The sequence below is a fragment of the Camellia sinensis genome, chromosome 9 (assembly GCF_055761805.1).
Source record: "Camellia sinensis isolate YWXY chromosome 9, ASM5576180v1, whole genome shotgun sequence".
NCBI lineage: Eukaryota > Viridiplantae > Streptophyta > Magnoliopsida > Ericales > Theaceae > Camellia > Camellia sinensis.
In genome coordinates, this window is record NC_138969.1 from 110,588,173 (window position 1) to 110,608,820 (window position 20,648).

At 35.5% G+C, this 20,648-nt stretch overlaps 1 protein-coding gene across 1 annotated transcript; it reads right to left on the bottom strand.

Annotated features, from left to right (window-relative positions):
* Nucleotides 1-3,073: 3,073 nt before the first annotated feature.
* LOC114261871 (xyloglucan endotransglucosylase protein 1) lies at nucleotides 3,074-6,162 on the bottom strand. Its single transcript, XM_082887446.1, has 3 exons — nucleotides 5,707-6,162; nucleotides 5,417-5,610; nucleotides 3,074-3,855 (listed from the first exon to the last, which is right to left on the bottom strand). Exons 1-3 carry the CDS (start codon nucleotides 5,986-5,988, stop codon nucleotides 3,450-3,452), a joined length of 882 nt encoding a protein of 293 aa, XP_082743572.1. The 5' UTR covers nucleotides 5,989-6,162; the 3' UTR covers nucleotides 3,074-3,449.
* Nucleotides 6,163-20,648: the final 14,486 nt, after the last annotated feature.

Consider the following 20,648-nt stretch of genomic DNA (forward strand, 5'->3'; position numbering starts at 1 on the left):
GCTAACAAATGATGAGATGAGCTTTTTGGTGCCAACATAGTTGGGATGATTTAGCTCATTGTAATGCTTTAGTACTTGCCTTTCTTTATTGATATAATTTGTTTTGTTCTTTGTACTGTGCTTTTCATCAATAAAGTTTCTTTGTTTTGTCGATCAAAAAAAATATATATATATATATATATATGAGGCAACTGAGGCTAGTTTCATCAAAGTGCGAAGTGTGTTCTTATGAGCTTAACAGATTAGTGTGACAATCACCTCCTTAATTAAGCAAATTAATTCTATTGATTATATGTTTATTGTTAATTGAGTGCTTATGTGCTTAACTGTTATTGATTGTCTTGATAATTATTGACTTGCTTATAATTTAATTAATTGATTATATGTTTATTGTTAATTGAGTTCTTATGTGTTATTGACTTGCTTGATTGCTTGATTAGATAGGTTAGAATAGGAATTAAACCTGTCTGATTTGCTAATTTTAACAAGTTAGAATTAAATAATAGGATATCAATTAGAGTCTCACACTAATATAATTAAATTTAGTGTAACTAAGATTATATTGCGGTGAGGATTAATTTAATTTGCGTAGCTTTGATTTTTATTTAACATGATTAGAATGATTTAATGGTTTAAAGTTGAATTAATTAATGACAATAACAATGTAGAATACTACTCAGTTTTTAACATATTAAGAGAGAGAGTATTTGGTTGCTTGTTATATTGAGTTTTCCATTTAACACACCAAACAAGACCCACGAAGAGAGAGAGAGAGAGAGAGAGAGAGGAAAGAAATGAGAGTTTGAGCTCAAAGAAGAACTGAAGAAAGAAGAGAGAAAGGGCTTAATTCATATTGAATTAAATCATTAAACTAAGGTAATTTCCACCTCCTAATTCATGAAGTTGAAATGATACACTATTAATTCATAGAATCTAGATTCAAATAGGAAGATCATAAGCTTAATTGAGTTGAATTTATAATTAATTAGAATATTTGCTCATGTAATTGAGAACTTAGGGCATGCATGTGAAAAAAAATTGAAGAATTGATCAATTTAACTCATAATCCTTACATGCATGGCATATTCTTAAGAAAACTTGGGTTCTAAACTTGTTTTTAACCATGATTCATGGAGTTTAAGGAGAGATTAAGCATGAATTAGAGCATGGGTTCAAGAAAATGGATGTTTCATGAAATTGAGTTTCAAAAATGGAAGAATGAGTTTAATTTGATATTTAGAACCTTATAAGAATTCAACTAAAAATCTAATTTAGGTTTGTAAAATTAGATGTAGTCAAATTGAGCCTTAATTGAGAATTAGTTAAATTCAATTGAAATTAAGTTAGGCTTAAGATTATGGAAATAAATGTGAAAATTAATTATTTGGGCGCTGATTTGCTTGAAAATGGAGTTAAAATTGCAAAATGTAGATATTTATGAGTTTCTGATTTAGTAATTTAAATATGACTGAATAATTGTAATTTAATGTGTATGAGTTTAATTTAAGTTTGATTGTGTAATTAGTGAACTTAATAAGGGTTTGTATATGATTCGATTATTTATATTTAATTAGTTTGAGTAATTCATAACTAAACATATCTTAATTGGAGGTGAATAATCTAATTAATTCATAATATTAGTCATCCATATTTAAGAGGAATGGAAGGAAGAAAATATAGAATAACCAAATGAAAAATTAGAATTAAATGAGAGAAACAAAAGACAAACAAGTAACCGAATTAAATAGATTCTAAGAGTGTAATTGTAATCGTGTTGTGCTTGACTTATTTGTTTAGGTCGGACGCCGAACGATTAGCATGTGTTTTTCATGAGCCCACTGTGAGTAACATTGTTGTAAAGATATGTTCAGATTGTATTTATTTTATGATTGATAAATTATATTAGTTTCTAAAATGATACTTTTATTGACTGAATGATGATTCTATTTTCTGAACTGTATTCGTGGCATTCATAGCATATTGCTATTGTTATTGATATTGATATCACTATTGTTACAGAGATCTCTGTCAGTTCCAATTCTTAGAACTATTATTTATTGTTTGATGGCCATCAATTGATTGTTCGATCTTTAAAACCTAGTGTATTGTTGCTATTAGATGTACCATGTATGACCTATACGAATATGATTGATTGAATTGTATGATTGAACGATTGATTGACAAAAATATATTGATTGCAACTATTCTATTGATAATCGACTGTTTCAAATATTGTAAGGATATCATTCTTTACCTCTTTATACAGTTGTTATTCACTAGGTTCTAACTCACTATTTACTATATATTTGTAGCTGATCGAGCACCGGATCAAAGCTAGTGGCGTTGACCCGAATCCTTGTTTTGTCAAGCCAGCTATTGTGCCTCATCGCGACGTTACAAACCAACATGTGTCAAGGCTTTTTGGCTGGTTCAAATTCACCCTTTTGATATTGCTAAGTGAAAAGAGTGTTTTATGATTTTTGTTAATACTGTTTTTGATAATGAGATTTAATTCCCTAACTTGTGTTTTGTCTTGTATATGTGTTTTATGGACATAAGTGTTTATAGATATAACTATGCATATGAAAGTTTATTTCTATTCAAATCTTCATACCTCATTGAACGATATATGTTATTATTGATTGGCTTCTGCCAGTCCCTTTATATTGTATGATTGTCATTATTGTTAAACAGGTCTTCGGTAATCACAGATTACTAGCTAGTTACGATGGTAAACCTATAGGGGCGGGTTTAAATCGTGACAATTAGCGCCTAGATTGATCGACTTGAAGTTTGAAAATTAGATTTATGACCCAAGTATCCAAAATAAAATAGACAATTGTAAATTAAATTTAATATAAGTCACAGATATTATAAATTTGATCCATATATTTTATTTTTTGAATACTAAACAAAATACTTGTTCCATGTATATAACATTGTTGTTCATCATAGATCTTGGCATGAAAGTTAGAACAACATATTTGAGAATTTTTTAATTATTAACATTGTAAATATTGACTTTAATACAATGAAGCATGGAAAACAAACAATTTGTTTTATTTAGGCCAAGTTTGGGAAGTCCCAAATAATCCATCTTTTTATTTTTTTTCATCACATCATATCTCTACTTTTTTGCACATCTTTTCGTAAAAAGACAAAAAGTACACTTATTTAGATCATCCCAAACAACCCCTTAAAACTCAACAAAGAATGTTCACAAGCATAACCAACCAAACACCACCACAATCAATAATATCTCACAAACTCATTCAAACAATACATATACTTACTAGGGCAAAAAAAAAAAAATGATAGAACCAATAAACCAATTGAATCCGATCCAAACCATCAGTTTGATCCGGTTTTTATTACTTATAGTTCTCATCCAAGTTTTGAAAATGGTTGAACCGTTCAAATTTGTCCGGTTCACAGTTTTAACGCCTCGCTTAACGTGTGCATTCAGGTGGGAGGCCCTGTGGAAAACGCTTCAAATCGCTGCAGTAGTTGTAAACCATGTAATACTTTTGGACCCATCGAAGTCTCGTTCGGCCAGCTGCATCGAGCCCCTGAGTCTGCCACTCGGCACCAGACAACACAGAGCTTGTCGTCATGGAAGAGCAAGAAGATGAAGAGGAAGAAGATGGTACACAAGCGTTGGCGTTGAAGTTTCTGTAAAAAGCAGTGAATGGAGCTTTGGACCAGTCCGTTTTCACAAGACCTCCTTGTGTTGCCCAGTCATCGGCGTTCCAGAGGCTGGAGTATATTCTCATGGGTTGGTTTTTAGGGTATGGTACTCCAGTGGTGGCCTCTTCGTTTTTGAATACTCTTATGGGTTTGTTGTCTACGAAGAAACTGCAGGAAGGGTTTGAAATCAAACACGTTAGTTGTTGGTAGGAATATAGTCATAGCGTGTATTATGGAGACTATTGGACATAAAAAGATCATGGCATAGCTACTCAATATTAATTTCACCGAAATGCTATCACTATAACATGTAAGAGTTTTAAAGATCAAATATTTTAATTTTTAAAAGTAAAATTTTGGTTGCAAAAGACATTTAGAGATCAATTTCTATCATCGAGTCACTAAAAGATCGTTCTAAAAAGTCAAAAATAAAACTTTTAGCGACAAAATTTTGAAAACGTCACTAATAAATAGACTTTTATGGACAAAAAAATGTGATGTCAAAATGGTTTATTTTTTGAGACAAAAAATTTAGTCTTAAATAGATAATAATTCATCACTAATGTCCAATTTTTGTTGCTAAAAATATAATAATGACATTTTTCACAACAAAAATATTTGATTCTTAAAAAATAATTTTGTCCCTAAATTTTGGTCTCCAAAACCTTAATTTTTTTTGTAGTGTATCTACTATGACCCAAAATATATATATTTAAATAAGAAAATGACTTCTCTCTAATTAATGATCTAATTAGATCTATATTGTTTGGGCTTAGTGAGCCTAGCTCAGTGATATGACGTGTTCATCTTATACAGAATGCAAATCAGATCATTCATGTAAATATTTAAAATTGATTAATATTTGCAGTCATATTATCCTATTACATTTGTTTTGTAAATATGAATAATTCTGAGATTAAATATCCACTTTCTTAAGATAGATGTGATATGATCTTGTTGCTATTAATTTTTTGAGAAGTGTGATTTTTTATATGAGTAATTTGCTCATTAAATATATAAAATGAACCGTCTAAATCATTGAAATAAGCCAATAGCTTAACTCAAAATAAAAAATAGAAAAATGTCTATATTTTGAATGTCTTGTAAATTTAAACTTGGTTATTTAGGAAGATCTAAATAAGTATATTTTTTGATATTTTACGAAAAGATATGCAGGAAAGTAGAGAGGTGATATGACCAAAATAAGTGCACTTATCTAAATAAGTGCACTTATATCCATCATGCCATCCAATATGAATCTACTTCATGCATTTCAAAATTTCAATATAAATTGTATATAGAAGTTTAATAACAGAATGATATAATCATTTGTGATCTTTATGCATGTTTTATAGTTTCAAAAATATCAATATTATCACATTTGAAAGTGAACAATTAATTTTAGGGCAAATTACATATACACCCCTCGAGGTTTGGCTAAATTACAGATATCCCCCTGAGGTTTCAGAAATTACATCCCGCCCCCTGAGGTTTGTATTTTCATAACAATTTGCCCCCTGAGGTTTATATTTCATAACAAATTACCCTCTAATTTCTTATGCAAATATAGCATTCAGGGGGGAATTCGTAATTTCTCAAACCTCAGGGGGACATTTGTAATTTAGTCAAACCTCGAGGGGTGTATATGTAATTTGCCCTTAATTTTAATAACAATGAATTAAGAATTGTTTGAAAGTCATGGTAAGAAAAGTAAAAACATGTAACTTACATAATGTTTTGGGGGTTCCACACAATTGAATAGGTGTGAAAGTTTCTTGTAGGGTCAAACCAGAGATAGAATTGTTGTTCTCTATTCCCTTTCCCTTGGGTGAACACATTAGTGTGGACAATATATGGTTGTCCACTAACATTCCCCAAGAACTCAAAATCAATCTCATCATGAGTTGGTCCTTGAGAAGACAACTGCATCAACAAAAACACAACAAAAAATAATTAATCATACAGAAAAATTATACAAAATGATAACTAACAAGTTTCGACGTAAAGATAGATTTTTACATAGTAAGCAGTGACGGTGCCAGCAGAGTTTCCAGAGACGAGCTTAAGTTGCATGTCGATCCTTCCAAAGAGATATTCTCTTTTGGATTGAAAGCCAGAGCCAGAGGAATTGTCAAGAGAAAGAGTGAGAAGTTGGCCACCATTGCGTATTCTGGCACGTTGATCGCCCCAGGTTAGATCAAAGTCATCGTAGAAGTTACTGGCTGAGGCAGCCATGAAAGAACTCGCAAATAGGAAGACTAACAGCATCATAGAAATTTTACAAGATATGCAAATTGCCATAGAGAGAGAGGGAGAGAGAGAGAGAATGTGATGTGTTGGTGGTAGACATTGTTGTTATGAGGCCTATATATGTGAACATTTTGAGAGAGAGAGAGAGAGAGAGAATGTTACGCGTGAAATGATGAGAGAGAGAGAGAGGGATATAACAAATAGTAGAGAAAATAGAGCTGGCATGCATGGTGTTGAAGCTTGTTGTATTCAAAGACGGTGTGAGTGCCAAATGAGGAACTTTTGATACCGCGTTGGTGTGTGGTTTTTTTTTCTTAGTGAACAGCTTGTCAAGATGGAACAGACGGTCCAGTTTAGTCCGTGGAATCCAAGCCCACTATTTTCCTCATCTATTCATATTTTGTAATTGATTGTGGGTTGATTATTAAAAATAAATAAATAAATAAATAAAATAAAATAAATAAAAATACACTAGATTAATCAATTAAGGAAGAAGGGCACCGCACTCGCTCAATTGGACCATTTCGGATCTGATTTTGAAAATTCAAATAGTATAGATTTGAAGATTTATTGAATAAAAAATATGTGAAAAAAATTAAGTTGATCGAATATTAATATTTCTATTATCGAATAACATTTGAATTAATTTCATAGTTAAAATAATAATTACCATTTATTTTATTTTTTTAGATAAAAATCTATTTTGATGAAAGTGTTAAAGATGTCTCATTAGCTTAATTTTTTAAGATATAATTTAATTGAGATAGTTTAAAATGTGAATAGTGCAGATTATTAAATTAAAACTTGGATTCAACCTCATTAGATGAATTCTTGTGCCCAAAGCACACCAACTACCTATTGTCCTTTTGTTTAAAAAAAAATAACCATTGTCTCAATTCATACAAAAATATTTAAAAAATTAATAAATAGACAAATTACGAAAGTAATACCCGTATTTTGGTCTTTATATCATTTTAATCCCTGTAATTTTAATTAACTTGATTTTGACTTTAAATTTATAACTTTATCCCAATTTAATCCAATTGGTTATAACTCTTACCATTTTTTCATGAAAAATATGCACATAAATATCATATGCTATGTTTTTTAGTGCAAAATTATAACTTACCTAACTCAACAAGTTAACCTCAACGAATCTAGTACTAATTTTTCTTTAAAATCACTAATGATATTATCAATTAGATTAAATTGACACAAAATTAAAAATTAAAAATTAAAAATCAACATCGAGTCAATTGAAATTGTAGGAACCAAAATAACACAAGAAGTAAAATATATAGGGACCACTGATTTAATTTGTCCTAAATAAATTAGATTATCAAAATGGAACTTATGGGAGCTTTAACTAGACATACAACCCACCAAAATGGACCAGAGACGAATGTGTTCCCATTTCTTACAAAGGAAATTTTAGTTTTCACAAAAAAAGATAAATTATGCTAATTTCTTTTGAGATTTGAAAAAGTAAATATAGAAAATTATACAATTTTAGTATAATTACATCAACTTTTTTTAATAAGATTAAAGTGACTGAAACTAATACATATGGTGTGATATAAATACAAAAAAGATAAAATATTTATTTTAATATAAAAGTGATGGCAATATAATTTTTTTTCATCGATAACTAACGGATTATTGATAAAAGGAGGCTAACTATTATGTAAATTTAAACTTTAAAGAAATTCTATATATTTACATCAAATTTAAGAAATTTATTATATTTTTCAAAAATTCAAAGGTACTCATTCAGGAGAATTTGGTGGAGAAATTATATGAATAAATCATTTTTTTTTTTTTAAATAAAGAGTGCGATTCGAGTACACAGTAACTCAACTTGTTAGACAAAACAAATAGAATATTTTTTTATATACTTTTACCAGAAATTTTGTCGAGCAACCTGAAGCTGTTCTGATGAGCCAAAACTGCTATTTTCTCCACAAAGATCCACATCCCATGATGTCTCCAGTTGGCATACCGATCAGATCTTACTCCTAGGTTTTCGTGGGTCTATCTCGAAATTTATTTTAATAATTTAAATTATTTATTTAAGAAGATTTTTGAATAAATATTATTATAGACATATAATTAGATTATATTTATCTTTAAAAAAAGAGCGATAAATATAATTTTTAAAATAAATTATATATATTTTTAAATAAATATAATCTAAATATATAACTAATTTTTAACATGGCTTCACAAAATGAACCGAGATGGCCCAACCGGAGAATCTAGTTGGCTATGCGACAATGTCGTCCTTTACGAAAATCACGGGTGGTGTGGCATATTGTTTCTGGGTAGTTTTTTTTCAATCATTGCACCGCAATTTGTAGGTCCAAATTTAAATAAGGAAAATTAACATGGGAAAAATACAATGTAATTTATTAAATTTAATTATAAATTAATAATAAATTTTATAAATATTTATAATTAATGTTAAAAACTTTTGTGAAATATTTTTTCTAGAAATCCCATTTGACCGTAAATTCCCCAAATAGCAAATCATTGGTACTATCATAAAATAATTATAGATTCATGAAAAAAATTTATGAATTTAATCATTAAAATGTATAAAATTTACCTTAAATTTATAATTATTTTTAAAATTGACACTAATTTGTTATTTTTTCAAATTTAATTATAGATGGATGCATTGACAGACCCATTTAGGAACGGAAGTAGGACTCTATCTTTGGGAGGCCAAAATGTAAAATAAAAACCTTTATTTCATATAGATTTATTTTTCTTTAAAATTAAGCTTTCATTTACTAAGCAAATTGCATTTTTTTATTTTGAAAAAGGCATTGAGTTCGGAAGTCTAAATTTAATTTTTTTTTGTCCAAAGATCCATAAGGACATACTTCTGCACAATAACCAAACTATCGTTATATATATATATATATATATTGTATTCACAGTTGAAACACAAACAAAACAAACCCTCCTCTCTCTCTTCATCCTCCTCCTCTCTCTCTCTCCTCAATCTTACTCAATTTGTCTCTCCTCCCCACGAACACCACCATCCTCGCTATTGTACCACCGTTCTCATCATCATTGATCGCCTCCTCGTTGATCTCATCCTCTGTCACGATCTCGTCCTCTACCAACCCCCTTTCCATGGTGGCGTGGCCACCACTATCGTCAATCTCACCCACAGCAGATTTAGCAATCGGTTCAAAAGTCTTTGCTGCTCACAGTGGTCACCACCACTCTTCACCATCATCGCAGATCTCTCTCTCTCTCTAGGTTTTTTATTTGTGTTGGTAAGGTTTTATTTTCTCTCTTTACTCTCTCTCCTAAGGTTTCACTAATGACAACGACGATGGCGAGGGGAGGTGTCACCGAATCGGACGATTGCATAGCTTTTTGGTGCAAAATTTTCTCTATCCACGTTCTCTCTTGTTAGGATTAGGGACACTCAAAACGCAATCACACACACATAAAGAACACATAATTTACGTGGTTCGGAAAAATGCCTACGTCCATGGAGTAGAAATTATTTTTCACTAAAAATAGAGCAAAAATACAAACAATGGAGAAGGAGAAGAATTCTCTCTCAAGTCACAGCTCTCTCTCTCCTTCTCTTTCTAAATTTTGATACAAATGAGCTTCCCCCTCCCTCTCTATTTATACATCACTACAAGAAAAAATACTTTTGGCGACCACCTATTTTTTTTTGGTTGCAAATAGTCCACTTTCTGCGACCAAAATTTAACTTTTGGCGACTACAATTTTTTGGTCGTGGAAAATCACCTTTTGGCGATCAAAAAAAAAGTTGGTAGCGAAAAGTATACCTATTGGCGACCAAAGGCTTTTTTGGTCGCGGAAATCACCTTTTGGCGACCAAAAAAAAAGTTGGTCACAGAAAGTATACCTTTTGGTGACAAAAAAAAAAAATTGGTTGCGGAAAGTATACTATTGGCGACCAAAGGCTTTTTTGGTCGCGAAAGATTACCCTTTGGCGACCAAACAAAAAAGTTGGTCGCGGAAAGTATACTATTGGTGACCAAAGGCTTTTTTGGTCGCAGAAGATCACCTTTTGGCGATTAAAAAAAAAAGTTGGTTGCGGAAAGTATACTATTGGCGACCAAAAGCTTTTTTGGTCGCGGAAGATTACCCTTTGGCGACCAAAAAAAAAAGTTGGTCGCGGAAAGTTATGGCGGGATAAATTTTTAAAAAAATGATACTACTGTAATTACATGCTATTTTCCTGTTTAGGCATTAAAAGTTTTATAAAATAATATATAACCTAATTTTTATACGTTATATATATTTTTTGCCAAATATGAACAAGAAGCATGTTATTGGCAGAGTGGATTGGGTGCATGGTGACTCCTTGGTCAGGAGTTCAAGTCCCAGGCAGCACAAAAGAATTATTTTTTTTGGGTCAAGGCCCTGACTTTTGGCGACCAACTTATCTTTGGTCGCTAAAAGTTTACTTTTGGCTAATATGAATTGGACTTTCCGCGACCAAAAAAGTTGGTCGCAAATGGTCACTTTTAGCTACCAAAGGCTTTTTTGGTCGCAGAAAGCTATCTGTGACGAGGCTTTAGTGACCAACTAGCGACCAACATATTTTGGTCGCGAAAAGGTTTTAGCGACCAAATATGGTACTTTTCGCGATCAAAATGTTGGTCACGGAAAGTGTTTTTTCTTGTAGTGCATAAAGCTGAGAGGTGTGAATGCTTGGGTTGGCAGCCGTTTCTTTCTACGGTTAGTCGATTGGCAGCCACCATTCTTGACCTCTCTTGAAGCTTCCATTCGAGCTTCTTCCAGCACTTGGTTAGCCTCCAATCTTGACTTCTTGGAGCTTCTAGAATGGTGTGGATTGGTGTGGATTCACAACAATTCTCCCCCTTCACACCAATGTGTCCAACCGACTTCTCACTTAAAGTCCATTCCGGTCAGATTCTTGCAAACCTCCAGTTTGTCTTTGGTGACAAACTTGGTCATCATGTTAGAAGAATTCTTATCTGTGTGAATCTTCACCAGTTTTATCATTTGCTTCTCCATCACTTCTCATATCCAATGATACTGAATATCAATGTGATTTGTATGGGAATGGTACATGGAATTCTTTCTTAGATCAATTGTACTCTGACTATCACAATGTACTTTGTACTCTTCCTGATGCAGACCCAATTCTTGGAGAAATCGTTTCAACCACAACATTTCCTTTCCGGCATCTGTGGCAAAAATTTATTCTACCTTTGTTGTAGATAAAGCCATACACTTTTGCAGTATGGACTGCCATGAAACAACTCTCCCTGCAAAGGTGAACAGAAATTCTGATGTAGATTTTCTATCATCAAGATCACCCGCCATATCAGCATCTATAAAACCATCCAAAATTGGTTCATCTCACCCAAAACGTAGACACATTTTTGAAGTGCTCTTCAAGTACCGAAGAATCCATTTGACCACCTCCCAATGCTCCTTTCTTGGATTGGCGAGGAATCGGCTCAGAACGTTAATTGTGTGAGATATATCTGGCCAGGTATACACCATTGCATACATTAAACTTCATACTACGGAAGAATAGGCGATTGCCTCCATTTTTTTCCTTTCAGAGCTAGTCGTGGGACACGAACACTTTATCACCTTGAAGTGGTTGGCTAGTGGTGTGCTGATTGACTTGGCATCCTTCATGTTGAACCTTTCAATCACCCGTTCAACATATTTCTCTTGTGACAACCATATCTTCTTGGCTTTCCTTTCGTGAACAATCTTCATGCCCAAAATCTACTGTGTTAGGCCTAAATTTTTCATGTCAAAATACTGTGACAAGTCCTTTTTTAACTTGTTGATCATAGCAATATCATGTCCGACGATCAGCATATCATCGACATACAACAGTAGGATAATGAAGTTTCCATCAGAAAACTTTTGGAAGTATACACACTAGTCTGCTACCATTCTCTTGTACTCGTGATCTACCATAAATGAATTAAACTTTTTGTACCATTGTCGCAGCGTCTACTTCAAGCTATAGAGACTCTTCTTCAGTTTGTAGACTAGATTTTCTTTCCCTTTAACTTCAAATCCTTCTGGTTGCTCCATGTAGATCTCTTACTCCAAATCACCATGGAGAAAGGTAGTCTTGACATCCATCTATTTTACCTCTAGATTCAAGTGAGCTGCTAATCCCAAAGCTACTTGAATGGAAATCATTTTCATAACTGAGGAGAAGATATCATCAAAGTCAATTTCCTTCTTCTACCTAAAATCCTTGACAACCAAGCGAGTTTTATGCTGTAGTAGTTTTTCGCTGCTATCTTTCTTCAACTCGTATGCCCATTTGTTCTTCAAAGCTTTCCTGTCTCTTGGAGGTGGAACAAACTCATAAGTGTGGTTCTTCTGCAAAGAACTCATCTCCTCTTTCATTGCTTGCATCTAGCAGACTTTCTCAGTATGATTCTTCACTTTTGAAAAACTCTCGGGCTCCCCCTCATCAGTAATCAGAATATACTGAGAAGCGAGATATTTGGCTGATGGCACGGAAGCTCTTCCTAATCTTCGCAACTAAGGTCCTGTTGTTTCCAGTGGAGGGGGTTGCTTCCCCTGCTCCACACCCTCTTCATCTCTTTCCTCCTAATCTTCAATTTCTAGCATAGGATCCTGCAACTCTGATACTTTTTGTTACACCTCATCACTTTTAGCATTTTGTGAGGGTTCTGGAGATAGAAACAATTCTAGAGTGATGACAACTCCAGACTTTGCAGACTTCTCATAATCTGCTACGGTCTGATCTTCCGGAAACACAACATCTCTATTCCTAAACATCTTCCTGTTCACTGGGTCCCACAATTTGTACCCAAATGCTACATCTAAATAGCCCACAAATATGCATGAAGTGGACTTGTCATAAAGCTTCTGTCAATTTTCCTTGGAGATGTGTACGAATGCCTTGCACTTGAAGACTTTCAAATGAGAATATGATACCTTTCTTCTGGACCGGCTTCCTTAGGTATTGCAAAATTTAATGGGACTGAAGGCGACTTGTTGATGAGATAACAGGTCATACGAACGGCTTCAGCCCAGAATGACTTTGGCAACTTTGTCATTTTGAGCATGCATTTGACTTTCTCCACAATAGTGCGGTTTATCCTTTCTGCCACACCATTGTGTTGTGGGGTGTCGGGAACTATTGTCTCGTGCCGGATACTTCTGTTAGCACAGTATGCTTCAAAAACATTGGAAGTGTACTTGCCACCATTGTCTGTGTGAAGACACTTTAATTTCTTTCCGGTCTCTCTTTCCACCGTTGTATAGAACTCCTGAAAGTATTGGAATACCTCATCATTTGTCTTTAGGAAATACACCCACAACTTCCTTGATGCATCATCAATGAAAGTTAAAAAATACTTACGGCCACTAAGTGACTCCACCTCGATGGGACCACAAACATCTGAGTGGACTAACCTGAGCATTTCTAATTTCCTCTTGCTTATTGAATTGAATGATACTCGATGTTATTTTCCATACAGGTAATGATCACATGGCTTAAGAGCACTACCCTTGGATAAGGTTATCCTGGATTGCTTCGCTAACAGATGTAATCCATTCTCACTGATGTGACTTAGTCCTCTATGCCATAAGTCTGGTGACTCATTGTCTTCTACTACATTTAGACTCCCAGGACAGATAATCGTTTGAGTCTTCTACGGTGTGAAAGACATTTCTCATTTGGCAATTGTCAAAGCTCCTCATGTCAGCTTCCAACAGCCATTACCGAATGTACTTGTATAGCCCTGTTGGTCTAGGGCACTTCCGGAGATAAGATTGAGGTGCAAATCTAGAACATGTCTCACATCTTTAAGAACCAGCTTGTATCCGACATTAGTCTGAATGCTAATGTTTCTAATACCCATAACTTCAAATAGCTAGAATTTCTCATTCGAATAGTGCCAAAATCTCTAGCGTTGTACGAGCTGAAGAGTTCTCTATGGGAAGTGGCGTGATAGGATGCAACTGTGTCTATTACCCATTCTATGTAGCTGTGGTTAGCCACATGAAGGCAATTCTCCTCTTCACTAACCGCAAGAAGTATGTTATCAGTTGTTGTGGCTGTCGTGTTCTCATCTCCCTTTGATTTACTACTTTGGCCTTTATCTTTCCGGCTTGGGCAGTTCCTCTTTATGTGACCTTCCTGACCACAGTGAAAGCAAGTGAAGCTGGAGTTTCCTTGACCTTTGATGTCTTTGGATTTACTCTTGTTGTTCCATTTGTCTCTACTCTTGCTTCTTCTTCTGCCTTTTCATCTTCCTCTGTCTCTACCTCTATCTTCTGTGATAAGAGCATGGGACTGATTATCTCCCAAGTCTTTCTTTCTTGCCTCTTCATTGAGTATGGCATTGGTGACCATGCTCATGGCTAGCTTTCCTTATAGTGTAGAGTTATTGAGAGAAACCACCAACGTCTTCCAACTATTGAGTAAGGAAGTGAGCAGCAGTAGGGCTTGCATTACGTCATCCAAGGTCATCTTTGATAGTTGCAAGCCGATTCACCAGATTCGGGGAGTCACTAGTGTGTTCGGCGACAAACACACCATTCTTTAACTTTAGGTTTACCAGCCTTCTCATCACCAAGGCTTTATTCTGGGCGGTCTTTGACTAGTATATGCCTTCTAACTTTATCCAAAGGGCATAGGCATGTGTCTCTTGGGCAACATGATAAAAAACATTGTGGTCAATCTATTGTCTGATCTGACCAACAGTCTTTCAATTCTTCTTCTTCTAGTTCTAGTCATCATCCTTCTTATCTTCTGCTTTCACTCCTCTAAGCTCAATCGGGTTAAACAAATCTCTGCAGTATAGGATATATTCCATTCAAGGGTTCCAGATTGCATAATTGGAAGCATACAACTTGATTATAGTTCCTAAAGTTAATGTGGATTTCTTTATCGTCTACTTTCTTTTCACAGAAGCTCTGATTCAAAAATCTAACCGGAGGGATGTGTCCAAAATACTCCGAATAGTTGGAAAGTACTATTGGATATCAAAATCAGACTTCAAATGACTGCAATATATCCAAAACACTCTGAACAGTTTAGATTTGCGATTGTAACTTGGCCACGTCGCACCAGATCACTTGCTCAAGCTTTTAAAGTCGAGTCAGGTTGAGTTATGGCCGGGTTGGGTCAAACTGACAGACTTTGGGCTACTGATGTGGCAACTACGTGGCATTGATAGGTGTTTACGTGGCTCTGACACGTGGCGCTGGCGTAGTGACACATGGCGATGATGTGGTGCTAGCGCATGGTTGGTGGCGGCGCAGTGGCGGTTTGATTTAGCAGCGTGGCTCTAGTTCAGGTAGATGACATCAACGATCGGCGATAGGGTGACATCAATGGCTGGTTCTTTTAAGGATGACGCATGGCGCGTGTGGTCCAGCAGCTCCACACTTGAGAACGATGCCAAGCAGCGTGTGGGGCATGTGAGCCTTCGTCCGACATCCTTTTCTAACGTGGTTTTTTTTTTGCTCGTCTCATTGAGTGCTTTAATCTGGTTTGGTCAAAAGTCTATTTCGAGCACTTTGAATTCTAGGTAATTCTAAAACAACGTCCCTGTTTCGTTGAAAAATCATCCAACGAGGCTCTGATACCACCACTTGTTAGGATCAAGGACACCCAAAACTCAATCACACACACACACACACACACACACACACACACACACACACACACACACACACAGAACACAAAATTTGTGTGGTTCATCAAAATGCCTACTGTAGATGTCCCCGAACGTCCCGGGAGGAAAATCCCGTTCTGTTCATTTGGGGCTCACTACAGTTCGGACTCAAATTGTCACGGTTCTTAATCTGATCTCACAATGTGCGATGTGAGATTGGTAAATCACCAAAGAGTCCAAATCTAGCAAATCATTTTGAAAAATAGATTTTTAGAAAGAAGTACCAAACATGGACTGCTTTGCCAGATGCAGAGTCGCCACCTAAATATTTTGTTTTGGGGGAAATTTAGGAAACCCTGACTCGTTGCCTAAGGCCACATGTCCGTCATCACCAAAGTTGCCTCGGCTCGGGAACTTGGGTACGATTGGGGAAGGTCACTTCGTAAGCACCCCTGCTCGCTTGATCAAAGATCGGCCTATACTAATCATGATATCGAGTTTTGAAAACATTATATGCTCTTATTCCGGTTATTAGCTTAGATTTACTACGTGATGCACACAACATACAAGTATAGATTGGATCTGCTGAATTGGAACAACACATCTCATGTTTGTTTATTTTGAAAAATGGTTTGATGGTGCTACCCGCAAGTAGGCTAAGACGTGGATTTACCACCCTCGGGTGGGCTTAGAAAATGTGATGGTTTGCCACTTTCAAGTGGGCTTAAAACTCATAGTCAATGCATTATTCCAATTCAGATAATCCAACCTTCATCCACAGGCATTCAGGCAGTTATATCACATAAGCACATAGCCTCATGGTAAGCATGCTATCGTGGCAGTCACTCACACACATGCAAGGATGCTAAAGCATAAACACTCACTGAGTACTCTAAGCCAAAACAGAAGCTATGTTAGAAATCCATGCATGATCCTAACTATGCTGAAATGCCTAATGCAACACATGCAGGAATGCAACTACAATAGGCTCGGCTATTCTAAAGATGGCATATGAAATGCTACAACTAACATGTATTCAACTCGGAATTGAAATACAATGCAGTTAGTATGGTGCACCGAGCCCGGTGCATGCAAGACAGATGAATGAATGCAAACATGCTATCATAAGTATGCTAATTGAAATATCCCTAAACTAAACATCATAAGTTGGTCAATAAAAGGGAGAAAGACGTGGGGTTGGAAGACATACATCACACACACGCACACTTATTACAAAATTGCCCTCCTCAGAGGGTCAGAATAAATAACACAAATTGAATAAAAAATTAACTACTCTAGCTAATTAAATATTACAAAACCCTAATCAATTAATAAATTAATTACAAAAGGAGGTGGCCGCAGCCCCGCCTCGGAATGCTTGAATGATGCATGCTCGATCGCCTCGCTCGAAAACCCGTTGCCATGCCACTGTTGCCTCTATTTGCACTGTTCTGCACCTCTGAGCATTGTGAAAATATTCTTGATGCTTCTGAACCACTCCCTGATCATTCTGGGATGCCACCGGCCAAGGTAAAGATCCACCGGCCATTGATAAATTGTCATCGACCAGTTGTGAAGCCATCGGCCAGATATTTTTGTCGGTCGGCACTGTATGTAGTCGGTCGGCCAAATATTCTTGCAGAATCCTGTTTTGACAGCGGCAGAGGATAGACAGTGCATGGCAAGGAAATTTCAAAGCAATGTGTGCATGGCCACTTTCCCTATCATTCTATAGACTCAAAGGAGTGTGGCCCTCGGCCCACCAACCACGCATTTCGATGCATGATGACCAAAGGCACCAAGCTTGCAAATCAATGTAAATGAATGCAACAAACGAGTGAATGCTTCACGCCCTATCATGTTGAGATCAAGGGCGTCAGTGACCGAGGATTGAGACGTGTTTCGTCACTTTGAGTATGAACACACCTCATTCCCCATGTTTGGTTTAACACCCCAAACAAAACATAATGCAACGTATGTATGCAATATGGCTCAAGTGTACAAAATGGCATCAAGTATGCAATATGAGGCTAAGTTAGCAAAACATGCCAAATGCAATGCAACCTATATATGCAAATATGCAATATGCCAAGCATGCAAAATGCAATGTAGCAAATATGGAAAAATATGCAATGAAACTAGCATGTGTGTAATAACCCGACCCTCGTATATGATTCTAGTATCTTTTCAGTCCTTTATTCTGTGCTTTTGAATGCTTATTGTGAAATTTTAGGTGAAATTACGTTGAATTAAGTGAAACTTGGAAATATGGATTCCTATCTGTTGAATAAGAAAATTATCTATCGCACTTAAACTGTTTGAATCTGAAATTGGAAGCCTTAGAGACTTAATTATCTAAAATTGATTTTATATATGTGATCAACATAATTTTTAAGTAATATTAAGCATGTTTACGAAATTTCAATTTTGGGATTATTAAACGATTAAAATTTTGTCCTTATTCACATTTTATATAAGTGTTCATGTTTCTTGAATATTGACTTAGACCCATTTCAAGACAAATTCGTGAGAGAGAGAAATTAGGGAAGAATAGGGCTTGAAAGGAAGTTTCTCAAGAAGAAAGTTAAGAAACCTTGTGAGGGTTGTAGAATTTGAACTCATGGTATGTTAAATCTACTCTATACAAGCTCTCTCTTGATCATGTGTGAAATTTTCCTTTCTATTTGTGAGGAAGGGTTTATTAGGTTCATATTTATACACTTATGGTTGTAATTGAGTAGTGGGTGTGATTCATGTTTGATTACAAAGGGGCTTCTCATCAATTAGTTGTTTTGAAACTAATTTAGGTGTTGTAAGAAATTTATACTTCAAGCTTTGGTTGTTATGCCAACCCCATGAATTTATATTTATGAATTGTGTTATGTTTTATGGATGTAAAAAACTTAGATTAAAAGATGGAATTCGGCAAGGTTATGACTTGAGGAAGCTTCTAATCATGTGTAGTTTGTGATGCTCAAGTTCCAATTCATGCTATGGTGATTTTGGGTCAATGAATTGCATTAATTTCATCTTAGATTGCATGTAAATTGGCTTGATGTTGTTGAAATTTGGGTTAGAGCCGAGCTGCCCCAAAACAGGGGTCACCACTGCACGTGCGAAGGTCATGGCCGCACGTGCGGACAAGAGAAGAAAAATTGATTTTGGGTACTGCAGTTTGGCCGCTCGAGCGGTGGAGGGGGACCGCACGTGTGGTATATGTCCGCATGAGTGGAGGGTTTGGCCGCACGTGCGGCCCAGGTCGAAAACCTCATTCACTCTGTTTTGTGTGTCTAACCCTCAGCTCTTTTTGGAATTTGTGTTTGATGTCTTTTTGATGGTTGTAAATGCAATTGAAATGTAATGACGTAAGAAATGGTTTAGAAGGAAAAAAAGAACTAATGTGTGTTATATATGTGTGTAGGACACACCAAAGGAGGAACCATCGCCCCGCAACAACACTGTGAGTAATAGTACATGAATCGCACAACTGATTACCATTAATAATTCTTTTGTTTAACGTTCTGTTCTTCACAAGTAGTTATGTTAATCGTATATTGGGAATCAGTGGCAACATTGAAAGATTTTGGTGTGCATTGGTATGACTCTGAACCTCCTCTATATTTTGGTTATGACTAATGGTTGTTGGTAATGTACCATCCTAAGAATTACCTATGATTCCGTATCAAAATTTCATACAAAGTACTAAAACGGTGAAGTCAATTAATAAAAAGGAACTGGGTATCAACGACATTGTTATGTGACTCATGTTGTGATATGAATTGTTCTGACCTATTGATGTATTGGTACCTTTACCTTCAGATTATTGTTAATGTTAAGGTTCTGCTAATTACGAGACAAGTATGTCGACTTCCAAAGAACCATGAGGAAATCTAAGTGCATCATTGCACTAAACGTTTTGTTTGCTATGGATAATGAATATTAGCATTATGTTATCTGCTAGTTAGTAGTATTGAAACATGATAAGCACATGGGAGGTATATGCATTATGGAACTGTGGTATCTACATATTTCTGGAAGCGTTCACTCTGTAAAATATATTTGCCTTTTTGCGAATAATTATCAGCAACGTTCTGTTAAACTGATATTATCTATGTTAATTCATGTAAATAAAGGGAAGAATGTGTGTATGTTCTATATGATGCTGAAGTTAATCTGTTCTGATATATTCTGGTACGGAACAAAGTGCTGCACGGAACTAAGTGCTACACCTTGGTGGGAGCCATCTCTAGAATCCGTGCGAGCCACCTCTTGAGTCCATACATAGTTATTTCTAGGCCGAAAGGCTATTCTGTATATTTCTAGGCCGAAAGGCTGTTCTGTATATTTCTGGGCCGAAAGGCTGTTCTGTATATATTTCTGGACGGAAAGGCTGTTCTATATATTTCTAGGCCGAAAGGCTGTTCTGTATATATTTCTGGACTGAAAGGTTGTTCCGTTATTTCTGGGCCTATGGTCGCTTTGTATCTGAAGACCTTTGGTTGTTCTGTACATACTGGGCTTAAAACCACTCTGTTAAGAAAACTGGATCTATGGCTATTTTGGAATAATTACAGAATGAAATCAATCATATGCCTCTGTAGTTTTATGCTTTATTATTCAAGTTAAACCTTACATTATTTATGTACTATTATTCACTGAGTTTCACTCATTCTGGATTTTGTTTGTTTTTGTAGGTAATCAACCGAGAGGCCAGTCCTAACCCTTAAGATTCGTCTCCCTCTTGTCAACCTCGGTGTGTCCAGGCACTAACTGAAGCCCGTGCATTTTGTAAAGTGTTGTTAGGCTTTTGAGGTTTATGCTTTGATTATCTTTCGTTAATATGTTTTGTCATACGCCCAATTATGGGCTGAGTCGATGTATGTGTGTGTATGTTTCTTGTATATTATTTATCTGATATGATGTTGTGATCCTGGCGTAGTAGTAATAGCTCAATGGAATAGAATTTTTGGTTGTCAGGTGCTTCCGTTCAGGCCTCATGCGTTACGTATATTGGTTTTTGTCTATTTCTGAAGTGGTCATGTCCAAAACTTTTGG